The following is a 19,092-nucleotide window of genomic DNA, read 5'->3' on the forward strand; positions in this document are numbered from 1 at the left end:
TGAGATCCTTGCTCTCATGGCTAATGAATTGAAGCCACTGTAATCTGTGATTTATGTTATTTATTGCAGTTTAAGCCACTGCTTCTAATAGTCATTAGCAGTCAAGATCAGTTATGGTAGTTATAGGGTACAGGTGCTATATAATCACTTGTGTCATAGCCGTTGAGACACTGTAATTTACTTTTGGGCACTTAGGGCATTTTTTGGCATTAGCATCATCAAGCACTCCTAGATATTTGTAGTTGGTATTGGGCTAAGACACTATACTTAGCCTATTCACTGGTGGTGATTTATTTATGGACTTTACAAGCACTGTCACAGATACTAACAGCACCGAGGAACTGTGTGAATTGCACTGTGATCCTTGGCAGTGACAGACTCATACTTAGCAACTAAATATTTTGAAAAAACACTTCATAAGCATTATTGCTGACATGAACTCACTTTCTCAATGCTTGTGCCTGCAGGAGGGCGAGAAGATGCTTGGAGATGGGCATTATGCACCAGATGTTGTGAATGCCAGACTTTGCGACATTGGAGAACTGTGGAATGAATTGCAGGGGAACTGTGAGAAGAAGAAGAAAAGGCTTCAGGATGCTTACAAGGTAATGTGTGAGACCTCAGTCAAGTGGAACGGTTGATCAGGGGGCTGTGCAGGAAACTCTATAGTGATAATCTGATACAGACTTCTAGCCACAGAATGCTTACCTTAGAATTATCCCCAGGCGTCAGACCGAATCTGGATATTTTGAAGCGGTATCCCTGCAAGCCAGTAGGTGGCGTCATTCGGCTCGGACACCGCCGAGCTGAAAGTTATGTATATTATTATTATTATTATTATTATTTATTTTTTATAGAGCGCATAGTCACCCTGAAGTATCCCAGCGCTGGAGACCCTAACTCTACGGTACAGCGGGCCAGGGGCAAAACGGGGGGAGGGGAAACAAAGGGGGGCTGGGGGAAGGGGAGCAAGATTCAGGATGAGGGGAGATATTAAAAACTAGGGAAAAAGATGAGTTTTAAGCTGCTTTCTAAAATGTAGGTATTGAGTTTCGAGACGCAAATTGCGGGGGAGCGAATTCCAGAGGCGGGCCGCTTGGAATGAAAAACGTCTTCCTCCTGATCGGACTTTCCTGAATCTGGGGGTGATGATGAGATTTTCTGTATCTGAACGGAGGGATCTTGTAGCTCTATAGGGTGTGATGAATTTGCTGAGGACTGGGGGGCCTTGATTTTGCAGTGATTTCTGAACAAGGCATAAGGCCTTGAATTTGACTCGCTCCCTTATGGGGAGCCAGTGAAGGAGTTTAAGAGCAGGTTTCGCAGAGGTTCTGGCAGGGGTATTTGTGATGATCCGGGCAGCAGTATTCTGGATTCTCTGAAGCTTGTTGAAGGTCGCTTCAGGAGCGCCTAGATAGATAACATTACTGTAATCAAGCCTCGATATTATTAGGCCTTGTATTAACAGTTTTTGGGAATTAAAGGGTAAGAGGGGCAGGACTTTCCTTAACGATTTCAGGAGCCCAAAGCAGATCCCTGATACTTTCTTTGCCTGTGTAGAAAATGAGAGGTCAGTGTCGATCCACACACCCAAACTTTTTACCTCTGTTTTTGGATCAGGGGGGAGACCCAAACAAGCTGGCCAGATGTTCGGGGAGAGTGAGATTCCTTTTGGGCCAAGAAGAAGGACTTCCGTTTTTGTCCCATTCAATTTTAGGGCTGACCTATTCATCCAGTAGTGGACTTGCATGAGGCAGTTGAATAGGTCGGCTGTTTGTTGTTTAGGGTGGGACAGAGACACCACCAGTTGTGTGTCGTCAGCATAGCTGACGACGCTCACTCCCAATGGGGTGATAACCTCCTCCAATGTGGACATATAGATATTAAATAGTGTAGGGCTCAGGGAGGAGCCCTGAGGTACACCACATTGGAGGGGCATCTCGGAGGAGCGGGCGTTCTTCTCCCAGATCTGGTAGGTCCGTTGGGCTAAAAAGGATGAAAGCCAGGATAGAGCAGAGCCTTCCACACCAACTCCTTTGAGTCTTTTAATAAGGAGTTGGTGGTCGACGGTATCGAACGCTGCACTAAGGTCGAGGAGGATCACTGCCACTGATCCTCCCCCATCGAATAGCGCTCTGGCTTCCTCTACCGCCGCCAGGAGGGCGATGTCCGTGCCCTGTCCTGGTCGAAAGCCTGTCTGGGAACTTTTTAGCTTGTGATTGGCCTCCAGAAACTGCGAGAGTTTCCTATTGACCAATTTCTCTGCAATTTTGCTGACTCCATCACGGATCAAGCCCTGATCTGTTGACTGGGTAGGAGTGTTCTGCTTAATTCAGATACTCTGTCCATCACCACCCCCTTTTCTGAATCGTTTTGTCCACCATAAGCGTGGAAGGGTATGCTCAGACGTGAGCCCCTTGCTCACTGCACCATCAGGATTCAAGCAAGCCGGGCCGAAGATGGCTGTAATGCCAGAAACCGGTCCCCGGAAGCTTGTTTCCTTTCCAGTAAAAGAATTGGCTTGGTAGTTTGGTCTGCCCTGTTCCCATGATGCACTGGGCCAGGGACAGACTAATTTGCATGTAGCCAGGTTCACAGCTGGGATGGTGCAGTGAGCTAAAAAACGGTGATGGATCAAGCCCTGATCTGTTGACTGGGTAGGAGTGTTCTGCTTAATTCAGATACTCTGTCCATCACCACCCCCTTTTCTGAATCGTTTTGTCCACCATAAGCGTGGAAGGGTATGCTCAGATGTGAGTCCCTTGCTCACTGCACCATCAGGATTCAAGCAAGCCAGGCCGAAGACGGCTGTAATGCCAGAAACCGGTCCCCGGAAGCTTGTTTCCTTTCCAGTAAAAGAATTGGCTTGGTAGTTTGGTCTGCCCTGTTCCCATGATGCACTGGGCCAGGGACAGACTAATTTGCATGTAGCCAGGTTCTGAGCTGGGATGGTGCAGTGAGCTAAAAAACGGTGATGGATCAAGCCCTGATCTGTTGACTGTTTAGGAGTGTTCTGCTTAATTCAGATACTCTGTCCATCACCACCCCCTTTTCTGAATCGTTTTGTCCACCATAAGCGTGGAAGGGTATGCTCAGATGTGAGTCCCTTGCTCACTGCACCATCAGTTTTCAAGCAAGCCGGGCCGAAGACGGCTGTAATGCCAGAAACCGGTCCCCGGAAGCTTGTTTCCTTTCCAATAAAAGAATTGGCTTAGTAGTTTGGTCTGCCCTGTTCCCATGATGCACTGGGCCAGGGACAGACTAATTTGCATGTAGCCAGGTTCTGAGCTGGGATGGTGCAGTGAGCTAAAAAACGGTGATGGATCAAGCCCTGATCTGTTGACTGGGTAGGAGTGTTCTGCTTAATTCAGATACTCTGTCCATCACCACCCCCTTTTCTGAATCGTTTTGTCCACCATAAGTGTTTAAAGGTATGCTCAGATGTGAGTCCCTTGCTCACTGCACCATCAGGATTCAAGCAAGCCGGGCCGAAGACGGCTGTAATGGCAGAAACCGGTCCCCGGAAGCTTGTTTCCTTTCCAGTAAAAGAATTGGCTTGGTAGTTTGGTCTGCCCTGTTCCCATGATGCACTTGGCCAGGGACAGAATAATTTGCATGTAGCCAGGTTCTGAGCTGGGATGGTGCAGTGAGCTAAAAAACGGTGATGGATCAAGCCCTGATCTTTTGACTGGGTAGGAGTGTTCTGCTTAATTCAGATACTCTGTCCATCACCACCCCCTTTTCTGAATCGTTTTGTCCACCATAAGCGTGGAAGGGTATGCTCAGACATGAGTCCCTTGCTCACTGCACCATCAGGATTCAAGCAAGCCGGGCCGAAGGCGGCTGTAATGCCAGAAACTGGTCCCCGGAAGCTTGTTTCCTTTCCAGTAAAAGAATTGGCTTGGTAGTTTGGTCTGCCCTGTTTCCATGATGCACTGGGCCACGGACAGACTAATTTGCATGTAGCCAGGTTCTGAGCTGGGATGGTGCAGTGAGCTAAAAAACGGTGATGGATCAAGCCCTGATCTGTTGACTGGGTAGGAGTGTTCTGCTTAATTCAGATACTCTGTCCATCACCACCCCCTTTTCTGAATCGTTTAGGAAGACCATGACTCGGAGGCGCACAGGGATTGCCTGCTATGCACCCAAAGGCAGTGAGGGAGGCCTCCTTCAAGCTCCTCACCGCCCAACGTCGGACGACCCAGTGATGATCAAGATCCCGGTCGTGTGGAAGAGGCCGAAACCGCTATTGGAGCCACACCTGATGGTAGTCGTCGCAGTTGAAGTTGTTGTTGGGTAAGTCATACAAGAAAAAGAAATCTAAGAAGCCAAAAACGCCTTTGAATTCTCTGTGTCCATCCAAATCTTTGGGTGAGACGAGGGAGTATCGGCACTACAGGCCCTGTACCTCTGCAGAGCCTCAACCAGGGTTGGCTCTGCGCTTCCACGATATTCCCGGACCTGGAGAGACCCTCTCCCAACTAAGAGAGTTCTATGAGGCCATGCACCTCATTTTTAAGGGTCCTGACTCCTCTGGAGCGCTTTCAGGCCCCATATGCTTAGGATGGACCCAGACTAGATTCCCGCCAGCAGGTACACCATTGGTGCCCGTTGGGACCCTTGGATCCGATGCGGGATCCAGAGCGCCACAGCCAATGGCACTGAGACCTTTCTTCAGTGCCTGCTCTGATTCCGACGCCATCAATGCCCATCAACAAAGCCATTCCCATCGTCCTCTTCTCTGATACGTAGCAGGACTGGCCTCGCATTATGCCGGTTCTGGTGTTGCAGGAACCATGCCTTCTGGGTCAGAGTCTGGGCAATTCGTCTTTGACAGGCCCAGTACAGAAGACAAATGGGTATGGCGACCCTAATGAATATCGCCACCAAGTGGATGATACAGAGGACCCCTGGTATGACGTTGTGGCCGATGATGCCAGTGTGTTAGACACCTCACCTGACACTGGCTTAGTCTCCCCGCCTACTGTGGCTACAGAGGAGGGGGGCTCTTTCACCACAGTGATGTGTAGGGCAAATGAGGTCTTAGACCTTCAACTGCCCTCAGTGGCAGTCAAGATTAACTTCAGAGGTGCTTCAGCTGGTGACTGCCACCTCTAAACCCTTGCTCCTCTCTAATGAAGCCTTCACCAACGTCCTCCTTGAGGCCTGGTCTAAGTCATGCACAGGGGCTCATTTGCACAGGACAATTGTCCTGTTCAAAATATTGAGTAAAAAAAACATCTACGTACAAAAATATTGAATTTAAAAATAAGGACTCCCTATACTTAATTAAAATGACAAAAATATAGAGAAAAAAATATTGTTTTCACTAATATAGTTGTTTAAAATATCGATATTTAAATATATATAAATGTGTGGGCCGTGGTCTTGCCGGCGGGAAGATGGCTGCTCCCTAAGTATGCTCTGCTGGCCGACCCTTCAATCCGACAGAATCCTGGAGGCACCAAGCCCATCCGGACTTACCTCAGCAGAGCCTGTGTTGCTGAAGGTTCCGGGAGGCAGTTGAGTGACTCTGCAGCGGCATGATTGCTGAGAAAACTGAAGCGGCCATAGTTGCTCGGCCAGCGTGGAGGAAGACTGGAGCCGCATGGGAGCTCTGGACCCGCCTGAGAGAGAGACGGAGCTTACTGAGTGCTGGTGTCTGAGATCCAGTCCCTTGGGCCGGCAGTTTTCACTGCTGCCCAGGAGCTACCCTGCTGCTCCAGGGGTGTCCACCAGTGCTTCCTGCTGTGGCACCTGGGTTGGCCTGGGCGCCTCCTGTCTGGGTGGCCGAGGAGCTCCCTGCGGCCTGCGCCAGCTGCTGCCCGTGTTCCGTGTCACTGGACCTCAATTCTCAAGTAAGGAGGCGGGCCGTGGGGGGTGTGTGCTGAGCCCCACTGAACTCTGGCCTCACTCCCTCCTGTCTCAGGATGCTTGCTGCTTCCACTGGGCGATGCCCCAACACCATGGGGCTCTGACATCTGCAGCTGCCGGGCCCCCTCCGGTGACCTGGCGGCAGAGAGTAGCCCATGTTTGGGAGTGCAGCAGTGCTGGGCCTTGCTGGGCCTATGATTCCCTGGGGCCCGGGAACTCCCTGTGAGGCAGTTCATCCCCCGCTGCACCAGCAGTGCTGGGCTGAAGTTCGTGTTCTGAGCCTACTTGAGGGCTGCTGGGCGTGCTGTAGATGGTGGGCCGTGCCGCTGGGTGCTTCATTGGTCGCCCCACATCACACTGTCCTTTGAGGGAGCTGTTGACTGCAACATCTGTCTGACTGTGCCTGGATCGCCGTTGCCTGGAACCTCGGACCTGGGCCCCTGCCTGTGGCCTGCTTACGCCTCGAGCTTGCTCCGGGGGGTGCTGTCTGAGGTGCGTGATTGGCCCCGGCGGGGGTACCCTTGTCCCACAGCTTCACCCCGGCTGTGGTTGGCAGTAGCCGTTCCTACTTTCTATGTCCAGCTGTAGTGGCAAGGGGGAAACCTGAAGTGAAACAGCCCAAGATAACATTTGAGGGCCGCCGTACTGGCAGAGGCGGTGACCCTTCCGCAGGAGCAGAGGAACAGGCTACACAGCAGGAGTTCATGACGAGGATATCCGCTCCCTGCTCCTTGAGGTCAAATCCAGTTTAAAGACTATAGATTCCAAAATGGATCACCTTTCGGCCCATCTGGACCTAATTAAACTCTGTGTGGATTCCCATGACAGCTGGATCTCCCAACTGGAAACTAGAGTATCGGACACAGACGATACCAGTGCTGAAAAATGGCTGTTAAAAATGGACAAAATTCTTGGGATTCTCCAGGCCAGAAATGAAGATCCTGAATCCCACTCCCGCAGGAATAACCTTCAGATCACTGGAGACCCTGAATCTACCGCTATAACCAAAATTGAGTACTATGTAGAATCACTGTCACGAGAGCTGTTTGGCACAGTCCTATCAAATGTCTTTATAGTCAAACGAGTGCATTGATCTCTGGGCCCGCGCCCCCATGCTCCCCGCAGCCAATAAATGCTTGCATATTGAATTACTGGGATCGTGATGCAATTCTGCGATGGGCCAGAGAGATGGGTGAGGTTAGGCATCAGGGTAACACTCTCTCTTTTTACCCTGACTTCACCCTGGCGGTACAGGCGGGCAGACGAGGCTGTCTTATTAGTCAAGCGTCAGCTTCAACAATTAAATATCAAATACGCTCTCATGTATCCTGCCAAATTACGCATTGACACTGATGGCACTACGCGCCATTTTACAGATCCCAAAGCCACCATGGCCTATGTCAAACAGTTGCAAAAAACTTGCAGATCTCCTGTGCCTGCTGACTGTGGCTCCACTAGCGACAATGATTAGTGCACTTCACATTGTGCTGCTTGTTTGGCCGGGCCACCTGTGGCCTGCAGTTGCATCCACAGACTCTGGCTCCTTTGTGCATCCACGTCTAGTATCTCTTCTAGACCTTTTGAGATGGCTCACTAGCATTTTTAGCAGCCCCTCCGATGCACCACCCCATTTCGCTACCCTGCCCTTTAGCCGGGAATAGTGCAGCAGCGGCCACGTGCTCTAATGTGACGAGTCCCATGTACTTTCACCATTCTCCAAGTTGGGGGATTTTGGGTAGGGAGAGTACTGTGTCTCAACCTGATTGGGGAGTTGGAGTGGGAGGGGGGTGGGCATGGGTAGGTAGTTTGGGTTCCTGGGTGCCGGGACCATTACTCTCGGAATTGACACCCTTCTGTTTATTTACTAGTCTGAATCTGGTAACACAATAGCTCAGGGCGGTGAACGTTTCTTAGACCTCATCAATGACCAATGTGACGTTCCTAACATGGAATATAGGGGGCATTAATGACCATCGCAAATCCTGACCTATGCTTTTTGCAAGAGATGCATCTCTCCACATCTAACACCGCACGCTTATTGGACCGCTGGTGGGGCCCCTCTCACTCCTCAGTATATTCTAATTACGCAAGGGCGTCACCATTTTACTCAAAAAGACGTTCCCTGGCGCACCCCACATTCACACATAGACACCACAGGCAGATACATCATATTGGCAGGCTGCCATACTCACAACCATTAGTTATGGCAGCCATATATGGACCTAATATGGAAGACCCAAACTTCTTTCTCCACATCTGGTAGATAATCTCCTCACTCGGATCATGCCCCATTTTTTCGATATTTCAATATCGCCTTACAGAACGCAATTGTTTGCCCAGGCACTAGACAGCAACACCCTCAGGACACTGCTGCGCTCCACTCATTGATGCTGGACAATTTGCTCTTAGATGCCTGGCGTCATATGAATCCCAACAATGAGGAGGGCACCTGGATATACACCATGCACAGCTCCTGGTCCCGTTAGACATATGGCTGGTGACTCGCAACGTCGTTGGCTGGATCTCTTCTGTTGAACACATGGCGTGCTATCCGATCACTCCCCTGTCTGTCTGACCCTCAAGCTCCAGCAAAATCTGCAGCGCATGTTCTCATGGAGGTTACCCCCCTTCGCCCTGAAAGACACCGGTTTTAAAGAAGAACTGCAATGATATTTGTGTTCTTTGACTTAAATAAGGGGTCGGTTGATTCCCCATTGACTCTCTGGGAGTCGTTTAAAGTAGTTAATCGCAGCGTCTGCCTCGCTAACGAGTCTGGGTTACTGCCGGGCCATCCGTGACTCTTTGGAGAAGCTAATACTGGAGATTGAGACACTGGACCAGTCATACAGTGTTAACCCCTCCCCTGCCGCATTCGCTGACAATAGAACTAAGCTATCTGAATACCAAACTGAGGCAGAGCATGAGGTGAACCACCTTGGTAGGTCGACCCAGGCCTGTCAATATGGGGAAGGCGATTGTCCTGGTAAAACACTAGCTAACCTGTTGAGAACACCCCACGCTTCCACATATGTGACAATAGCGGTGTGAGGATCACGTCCCCTGCCTCCATAGCAGCTACTATCACCTCCTTCTACTCTCAACTATACACGGCTGGGGCAACTTGCCCCCAGGACTTTCTGCTGCAATATTTTGACTCCATCAACTGCTTTGGCTTGGCACGGGACATCAAGTATACCTGGACCCCCCATTTACGATAGACAAGGCGCCAGGCTTGGACGGACTAACCCCTGCATTTTATAAAGAGTATGCATCCATTCTGATTCCCTACCTTACTGAGATGTATAGCAAACCGGTCACACTGGGCCGCCTCCCTCCCACTCTTTGGGAGGCACTGTTCACGCTCATATTAAAACCAGACAAGGTGCCTGAGAGCTGTGATTCCTACCGCCTCTCTGTTTAATCAAAATTGAAACTAAAATGTTTGTTAGACTATTAGCAAATTGCCTCCTACCACTCATGTCCCTAGTCATACGTCCCAATCAATCTGGCTTTATTCGTGGATGCGCTGCATCACAACAACGTGCGTACAAATTTCTCTGTCCTGCCCCTTATCAACCCCTCGCTGCCCACGGTGGCGGCTCTTTTAGAGGCCACAAAGGCATTCAACTCTCTGGAAAGGTCATTTCTTTTCTCACTCCTTGGCGGTCTGGGTTTTAGCTTGCAATTCATCTAGAAAATCCACTTATTATACACACTACCCTCAGCACGCATTAAATCTATCGGACAGATAACCAACCCCATCACGATCAACAGGGGCACATGGCAGGGATGCCTGCTCTCCCCAATGCTATTGGCGATTGCGATGGAGCCTCTGGTGGCCCGCCTACGCCAACACCACACAGAACGTGGTATTGGATTCTCAACCCACAGTCTAGTTACTTCTATGTACTTGGACAACATCACATTATATATCCACGAACCACTCAAAGACCTTCCACCCATGATGAGGGAGGTAATCTGATTTGGCGGCCACACAGGGTGCAAATACACTGGAGCAAATCTATTGTTTCCCCTCACCGAAGCGACGCTCCCTCACCCAACTGAGTTTCCATTCCAATGGGCCACTGAACCGACCAGGTAACTCGGGTGTGGATGAGCAGAGACCCAGATGGACTCTGGGCATGAAAGAGTAGCCACAAACAGATTGCCACTGACACACTATATGCACCCACAATGAAGCTATCAAAAAAAAAACTCCTTCCCCCCACTCCACAATAAAGGGTTGGTGCGCCGCGTTGCATCACTGGGCATATGCACTCATCCAGACCTCTACCCAGATTGCCAGTTTCTCCCCCCCTGCATTCACGGCTGAAACCACGTTATCCCCTCTGGACACCCTACTTTACTATCAAATGCGGGAACACTAACAAGGACTTCCTGCATGGCCCTCCAGTCAATACGGCCCTTGAGTATATTCACATAACTACATCACCTTGCAAACTCATTACAAGGCTTTAATCGCTTACACTGTCAACCTCCCCAACTAACACAGAACGTGCCCGTGCTGCATGGGCAGCAGACGTGCCCTCTGGGCTGACTGAGGACCAGTGGCAATACTGCTGCAAGCAGACCGAAAAACTCTCCCCTAACTATAGACTGAGACAGATACATCTCAAATTTGTACATAGACTATACCGCACCCCCTCGGTCTTGCACAAAATGGGTTTGGCTGCTGACGCAAACTGTGTGAGATGCTCTGCGCCAGATGCCACATTTATACACCTGGCCTGGACATGCCCACAAGTGGCTGACTTCTGGAGAGTGGTTTGTGAGATTACTTCTATTACTACTCTAGACAGTGTCACTCCCCACCCACTCACGTGTTTACTTGGGCATCTCAAAGCAATTCTCAATGCCAGTCGCCGACTAGTGGCGATACTACTGAAACTGACAAGGAGACGGGTAGCAATACATTGGGGTCATAAGCCAGCACCATCGACTAAGACGTGGCTTGCTGATGCAGCACACTGCCAAACATACTTGACTGAATACTGGAACCTCATGCCCCTTGCCAATTGCCCACATGATATCTGGGCCGCCCCTTGTGGCGTATCTTCACCGACTGGACGACCCTGGCACATAGGAGCTCCTCTAGAGCGATCTCGCAACATAAAATACCCTGAGTGGTCGCGTCTAGCAGTTCCACCACTCTAGTTATAGGTTCACATCTGGTGATTTTGGACGCATATATATGTCTGCAGGTCTCATTTGTGCCCACTTAGCCTTTCATGCACTGTCGTCCGGTTATGTGACTGTAATGTTGCCTCAATATATACTGTAAACTCTGTATGCTGAAGCATACCATATTCCCTATTCATTGTAATATGCTCTAAGTTCAATAAAATTATATATATATATATATATATATATATATATATATATATATATATATATATATATTGCGCTCAAACTTTTCATATTTTCCAAGAAAAGATGCAGCACTCAAGGAGGGGTTGTGAAGGTCACGGTAGGATTTATTGGGGTAAACCGCATATATATATATATATATATATATATATATATATATATATATATATATCGAAACCAGTTGCCCTGAAGCATTGAGATGGAACACAACAGCATTCCGCCATACGGCTTCGTGATGCAGCCTGCTTTGCTGCTCTGCCTTAAAATCTCTTTCTGCCAACACGTTTCCAGGCCACTAGCGTCTTCTTCATGGGCATTTGCAAACAGCACATTTGAGGCTCACATTGTTTGAATTTCCGGGTTTATATATTACAAACCCCGCCCCCAGTAGGCGTATACTCAGTGCAGTTCCATTCTGGTGCATTTTGGGGCATTGAGTCCTTCATGCAAGCATTAGTGTTCACTTAAAGTAAGTTCAACATGTGCGTTCATAATTAAAGTCCTTTTCGTTCCTTTAGTAGGCGGCAGATTCTGAAAGCAAGATACTTAAGTAAGCATTTGGATTGCTGTGCCGATCAGGTTTTGAATAGTTCAAAGCCCCAGCCTCTTCCAGCTGGCATTTGCAATCCTTTTACCTGCTGGTGATGGTTCTCATCTCCACGGCCGGGCGCCGTCTGTAATTAATCGAAAACAGTTGCCCTGAACCGATTGAGATGGAACACGACAGCATTCCGCCATATGGCTTCGTGATGTAGCCTGCTTTACTGCTCTGCCTTAAAATCTCTTTCTGCCAACGCGTTTCCAGGCCACAAGCCTCTTCTTCATGGGCATTTGCAAACAGCACATCTGAGGCTCACATTGTTTGAATTTCCGGTTTTATTTATTACAAACCCCACCCCCAGTGGGCGTATACTCAGTGCAGTTCCATTCTGGTGCATTGTGGGGCATTGAGTCCTTCATGCGAGCATTAGTGTTCACTTAAAGTAAGTTCAACATGTGCGTTCATAATTAAAGTCCTTTTCATTCCTTTAGTAGGCCGCAGATTCTGAAAGCAAGCTAAGTAAGCATTTGGATTGCTGTGCCGATCAGGTTTTGAATAGTTCAAAGCCCCAGCCTCTTCCAGCTGGCATTTGTAATCCTTTACCTGCTGGTGATGGTTCTCATCTCCACGGCCAGGCGCCTTGTGTAATTAATCGAAACCAGTTACCCTGAAGCATTGAGATGGAACACAACAGCATTCCGCCATACGGCTTTGTGATGCAGTCTGCCTTACTGCTCTGCCTTAAAAGCCAAAGTTATTCTGTGGCTCCGGATTGTGCATAAAGAGTCTGATATCCTGAGCTGTTGTGCATGAGCATTGGCCCTCCGGTTAAGCTACCTCTTCGGTAGGATCTTCTGTCGCAGCAAGAAGAGTTGGTTCTGCACCGCAACCTGCACACCCTCTGCCTTCATGTATTGAGATGCATGGAGATGCGACAGTTGACAGCCTTCGACTTTCCTCCTGAACTCTATGATGTTATTCTGGCACCTAGGCGTCCCTCCACCAAAATGTTATACTCCTGCCACTAGTACAAATGTGTGGCATTGTTTTTCTTTCCTAGGTGTTATCATGTGTTCTTTCTTTGAACCAGCAGGGCTCTTCTCTGAGCAGAGTTAAGGGCTGTCTTTCAGCTATTTCTGCATTTTTGTGTTTGCAATACCAACCTTCTTTATTTAAGCCACCCATTTGGATTAAATTTCTCAAAGGTTTGTAACATGTTTCCTCCCAGGCCATTCATCATGCCCCAGTGGGATTTTTTCCTGAAGTGTGAGCCTTTTTGAGCTGTTGCCCAATTGTTCTCTTCAGTTATTGACCTTCAAGAGCGCTTGTCTGGTGGTTAATGCATCAGTCAAGAGGCTCAGCAAAGGCATTCTCTCTTGGTACACCTTCTATATACTAATTTCTACCTGGTTCTTCGGACATGTGTCTCCTTCCTTTCGAAGGTAGTCAATCCTTTTCACGTAGGCCAGACCATCACCCTGCCTACTTTTTTTGCGGAGCCTCATCCTTCTAAGGAAGAGGAATGACTCCACCATCTGTATCCAAAAAGAGCGTTGGTGTTCCACCCTGACTGCACATAAGAATTTTGGGCGGATAGCCAACACTTCATAGGATACATCGAGGCCAAGAAAGAAAAGGCTGTGCAGAAACTAACCATCTTTTAATGGACAGTGCTCAGCATAAATATCTGGTACGCAACAGCCAAAAGGCAAACACTTGAGGACCTGCATGCTCACTCTACCAGAGCCAAAGCTGTGACCTCTGTGTTAACTTGTGGAGTTCCAGTCCTGGATATCTGTCATGCTTCATTATACATGTTCACTCACTAAGTAGTACTGCCTGGACAGTCAGGTCTGTTGGGATGGGCATTTTGCTCATTTGGTACAGCAGGATTTGAGTTTGCAGACCCTTCTTTGGGGAGGCATTGCTTGAGTATCTAGTCTAAGGCAAGGAATTTGCAGATAGAAGTCTCTATCAGATGAACAAGTTAGTTACCTACATTTGGTAATCCCTTATCTGGTAGAGACTCTTTTAGCTGCAGATTCCTTACTGACCCTCTTATCCTCCCCGCTCTGCGACCTGATTGAAGCATAAGGGCTTCCCCTTACAAAGTGACCTAGAAACTCACACCACTTGTTGGTCTCCTTCGTGGCGCCATGCCTGTGGCGTGGAAAGTCGCAAAAATGAATTGACGTCAGCTGGCCAAGATGACGCCTATAGAGGTATCGGGTACCTAACTTACGGCACAGGTGACGTGAATGAAGAGCCGAATGACACCACCTACTGGCGGCGGACCGGGGTTACTGCTTGAAAATTCCCTGATCCAGTCTGACACAAGGGGATAATTCTAAGGTAAGGAATCTGTGGCTAGATAGAGTCCCTACTAAATAAGACATTACCAAAGGTTAGTAACTTGATGTTTAGTGGCAATAAATACTATACTATGACATCATTTCACTGTGACTGAAGGCAGGATTATGTTTTACTTGTGACATGTTCATAAGTGAGACTTGACATCTGCCTGCCACCTTACCCATGCTCCCTGAACCATAAGTAAGAAAGAAAATGCCATGATATACTTTCAAGTCTGAAGAAGACTTTAATAGTCTTTTATCCCCATGATCTTAAACTGAGGAACATCCCACCATGCCACACTCTTACTTTTTGTTACTGTCTTACACAATTCCCAAATGGCCTTGCTTCTTTGATGTGTAAAAAGTCCAGAAAGGGGGATTATCTCTTTTGTTCCTTAGATACACAACTCTAAATATCTATAATTGTGCGAGTTCTGAATGAAAGGTTGCTCCAAATTGTAAATTGTGCACGTACCATATTTCTTACAACACATTGTTAAATATTTTGAATACATTGAAATGCATGAGTCTATTATTTTATTTAGTCTAAGGGTCCAATAAAATAATGTATTATTTTGATGAGGATTCCCTCATTATAAATCCATAAAATAGCCTCTGCAAGTTCAGAGCAACAACCCAACCTCACATGAAAGTATCCTTGCTCTTATGGTTATTGTCTATTGAACTGTAATAAGGATCATTGGTAGTGGAAAATCTGCCATTTTCAGGAGGAAAGATATCTGTAGGAGCATCCAAGCATTAATTTCTTCCATTGTCCTAACTATGTGGGGTAGGGGAAATTGCCCTGGTGGATTGTCCTCTGGATTTAAAAGTTCCTCCTGAACTCTAATTCAGACCAGTAGAATTTGTCGGATTGTATTGTTCTTCTCCATAATTTAAAACTTTAAAAAAATATTTTCAAGATAGCCTGATGTACTGTGAATATTTGGGATGCACTAGAGTGATACTGATTCATTTAAATTCCAACAGGCGCTTGTCTTCCAGCGAAGAATAGATGATGTAGAAAAATGGCTAGATCGCTTGGAGTCTGAGCTGGCCATCTCTGACAGCGCTAAGGACTTGATGATGTTGAACACCTTACTGAAAAAACAGACAGAGCTAGAAGAGGAGATCGCCAGCCACGAGGACTGGATAAAGACGCTGGTGGACAATGCACAGGAATTTCACCGGGCAAAGCATTTCCTGTCGGATGAGATGCAGGATAGGGTTGACATCACTGTGCATAGGTGTGGCCCATTATGATGACATAGACATTTCTATTGAGCCCGGTATCTGCCTGTCAGAGAACGCTGTCTAGAAGACAGATTTTTGCCTCAGCTGCTTCTATAAGATGGTAAAGAGAAGAGTTAGGGAAAAATGGTAACAGGTTGTAGAAAAGAGGATGGTTTTCAGCAGTGTTTGGGTTTTCAGGTGGTTAGTCATAGGTCAAGAATTATCTCCCAGCTTTTCCACAGAAGTCTCCAGAAGGAGTAGAAGGGTAGAAACCACCACATTTGAGTGTTTCAGAAGATTTTTTATGAGAAGGTAAGAGTGAGATCTTAAGTTGCGACTGACACAGTGTAATTGACATTGGCTGAAAATAGCTTGGTGAGCTAACTGCTCACAGAAGTTTGAATCCTAAAGGTTGAGGAAGTACATACAGTTGTGTTGGGTAAGAAAGTACTTGATATTTCCACCTGTGAGAGATTAGCAAACCGTAGGTAGTGAGCACTTTGTAAGAAATACAGTTATAGGGTCTGATTTAGTCTTTACTGAATAGTAGGCCCTCCAAAAGTGTTATGGAGGATATTACCTCTCCCACCCTGATGGACTACCATCAGACAAATTAAGAGATGACCACCAGCCCAGGGATCTGTACCTTGAAAAGAACAGCCATCATGTTGGTTCTCTCAAATGTACAAACATTTGGTGGATGACCGCCATCGGTATTGATGGCCGTTCACCAAACTTGTCACCTTTTTTTGTTTTTTTCAGAAACAAACTCCAAATGTGGGAGTTTGTTTCTGGAAAAAAATGCTAAGTCCCACACCATGGGAGCTTTTTCCCAGTGTATGGGGTCATTATTTGTTTTTATGTCCTTTACCTCCAGATTTTTCCTGGCATTGACGGGCAGAAAAATAAGGACATTACACTGTACACCCTATATAGGGTCAGCAATATAATGTTCTTCCTCCAGCAGTGCCTACTCCGTTAGGCCTTCGGAGGAAGCTTTCCATTGATGGAGCCAACATGGGATCCATCAACAGAAAGATTAGGATCCCAGTCTCCAAAGGACGGATTACCCTGCCTGCCAAATTCTAAATATGGCCCATTGTTATTAAAATCCTGACCTAAGTGAGTAGCACATGGGCCTCCAAAGGGTTTGATTACAAGGCAAATATTGTGGATGAAAAGTTTTTCTAGTTGTCAGGTACCATGTAGCATGGTCCGCAACAGTTTAGACTTTATTGAAGCAGGAGATTGTCAAGCCATCGCACCATCCTTTATTCTAATCCAAGGTAGCAGGACTTGTGCAGGTGTCAACAGAGAGTTGCCCAGCACAGATAAAAAATGGGGAGGATCTCTTTATGGGTTTATGTCATTATAAAGATTTTTTGTATTGAGGATTACTGCTATGATAATACCACTGTAAGCAAATCCAGTTCTAACAATTTTTATTTTAAGATCTCAGTCACAAAAATAACCTTGCAGAAATGGGTTTCTTTTATTGTTTATAAAAAGGTAAAGAGTAAGAGTGTTGAATAGATAAGAACTTCTAAGATGTTGGCAGGGGGTCAGAGATCTGGTTTAGAGTGCGAGTTAAGAGTTAGATTTATGGTTACCGTTGGATGAGGGTAAAGTAAAGAAGTAATACTTGGTATAGGTTTAGTTTAACACCTTAGATGCGCACAAATATCCCTCCCCAGTGCTGCGCTGTCCATTGGAACTAGTGCTGAATGGACGTCCAATGGTCGTGCGCAGCACTGGAGAGGTAGTGCTGCCGTCGGCCAACGCCCCGACGCAGCACCTAAGAGGTTAATATAGCAGTTAGAGTTAGCTTGAATAATCGTGTGTGAAATGCAGTTTGCTCCTTCCCAAATGTTTATAGAAGTTTTGCCATTAAAATCAACCTAATGTTAAAGTATTTTTTTGTTTTTGAATATTCTACATGCTGAGTTCTTCATAATGGTAATTCTAATTCCTGCTCATGTTAGATAAATTGAGTCAAGAAGGCAATTGGAGAAAGTCCTGCCCTTGCACATTATATTCTATTCGCATTTGATTTTCTATCATCTGCTAATTATGAACTATACACTTAACTAAACCACCGCTTATTCTACAGATATAAGAGTCTAGGTGAGCCCCTTCATGAGCAGCGTGCAGTCCTGGAGGCCAAAAGGCTACTGCATCAGTTTTTCCAAGACGTTGATGAGGAAATTGCATGGGTGCAAGAGAAGCTACCTCTAGCCTCATCCAAGGACTATGGACAGTCATTGACCACTGCCCAGAGTCTAATGGAAAAACACCAGGTAAAGTATCATGGATGAAACCTCCTCCAATTCCCAGTGTTGTATTATCTCTGTATGTTGTATACTTCGGTCTTCCGGACTATCGTCTTAATAAACTGCAGGTTGTCTAGAACTTAGCAGCTCGAATTCTCTTCAATCTCTCCCCAAGGTCTCATATTTCCTCACTTAAAGGCTCTTCATTGGCTTCTAATTAATAAAGGATTATTTTCAAAACACTTGTCCTTGCTCACAAAGCACTACAGGCCACTGGGGAAAGATACCTCAGGAAAAGGATTACAGAGTATGCTCCTTTTGGAAATCTTCGATCTTCCATCAGGCGGTTGGCTAAGATTCCAAAGATTCATCGAGCGGTAATTGGGGGCAAGTCTTTCTCCTATCTAGGGTCAGTTACCTGGAACAAACTTCCTCTGGAGTTATGTACAAAAACTGAGGCATCAATGTTTAAGAAAAAATTAAAAACTGGATGTTTCAAAAGGAATAGTCTAATGTTGCTTGTGCAGACAGAATTGAAGCCAGCGCTGGGACACTCAGTGGAGTATCTGTGCCCTTTTTAAATCTCCATACCATATCATATTAAATTTCCACTGAAATAATAGGGTACAGTCGCACACCACTACTCCATAATAAGATACCGTAACATAACCAGTGGCCTGTAGACACGGTGCCATATTTATAATACACCCATTTGTTTAAATGGGAGGAATTTCAAGTGAAGAAACATGCTTCATAAAACATTAAGATGTAATTGGCTTAATTGAAAGTGGAGAAAAACATTACGGCTTTATTGTTCCATGAAAATATTTTTCTTCACGTTAAATTTCTCCCATATACAAAAATGACTGTATTTTTCAGTTATGAAAATAGCACAGTGTCTGCTGACCACTGAGAGCAAGAGGAATGCTATTTGTAAATGCTACACTTTGACATAGCGCCCGACATCAGCGCCCGACATCGCCATCGCCATCCCGCCGAACACCTGCACTTCCAGATCCACACCGGCCCCAAGACCACCCTCAGAGGCACCCTCATCTACAGACCCCCGGGACCACGCACACAATTCAGCGAAGAGATCGCCGACTTCATCAGCCCGCACGCTCTCCCTTCCGCTGACTACATCCTCCTCGAGGACCTCAACTTCCACCTGGAGAACAACAACGACCGCAACACAACCACCCTGCTGGACAACCTTGCCACCCTCGGTCTCAAGCAGCTAGTGACCACCCCCACCCACTACGCCGGACACACACTCAACCCCGTCTTCTCCTCCAGCAAGGACATCTCCTTCAGCCACGCCACCGGACTCCACTGGACGGACCACAGCTGCGTCCACTTCAGCTACAAAAAAACCACGAAACACCACCACCAGCAACAGGTTGCACGCAGAAGATGGAACAAGATCATAGCC

The 19,092-nt window shown here is 47.0% G+C and overlaps 1 protein-coding gene across 1 annotated transcript in view; it reads left to right on the forward strand.

The window, feature by feature from the left end:
* The window catches only part of SPTBN5 (spectrin beta, non-erythrocytic 5), a 2,284,272-nt gene that overhangs the window by 1,915,593 nt on the left and 349,587 nt on the right, over window positions 1-19,092 (forward strand). The window contains exons 52-54 of the mRNA XM_086937224.1: window positions 468-605; window positions 15,148-15,404; window positions 17,501-17,687. Of these exons, the coding sequence (XP_086793350.1) occupies window positions 468-605; window positions 15,148-15,404; window positions 17,501-17,687 (582 nt within the window). The remainder of the gene's footprint in view (window positions 1-467; window positions 606-15,147; window positions 15,405-17,500; window positions 17,688-19,092) is intronic.

Source organism: Lissotriton vulgaris, chromosome 9 (genome assembly GCF_964263255.1).
Source record: "Lissotriton vulgaris chromosome 9, aLisVul1.2, whole genome shotgun sequence".
In the NCBI taxonomy this organism is placed as follows: domain Eukaryota; kingdom Metazoa; phylum Chordata; class Amphibia; order Caudata; family Salamandridae; genus Lissotriton; species Lissotriton vulgaris.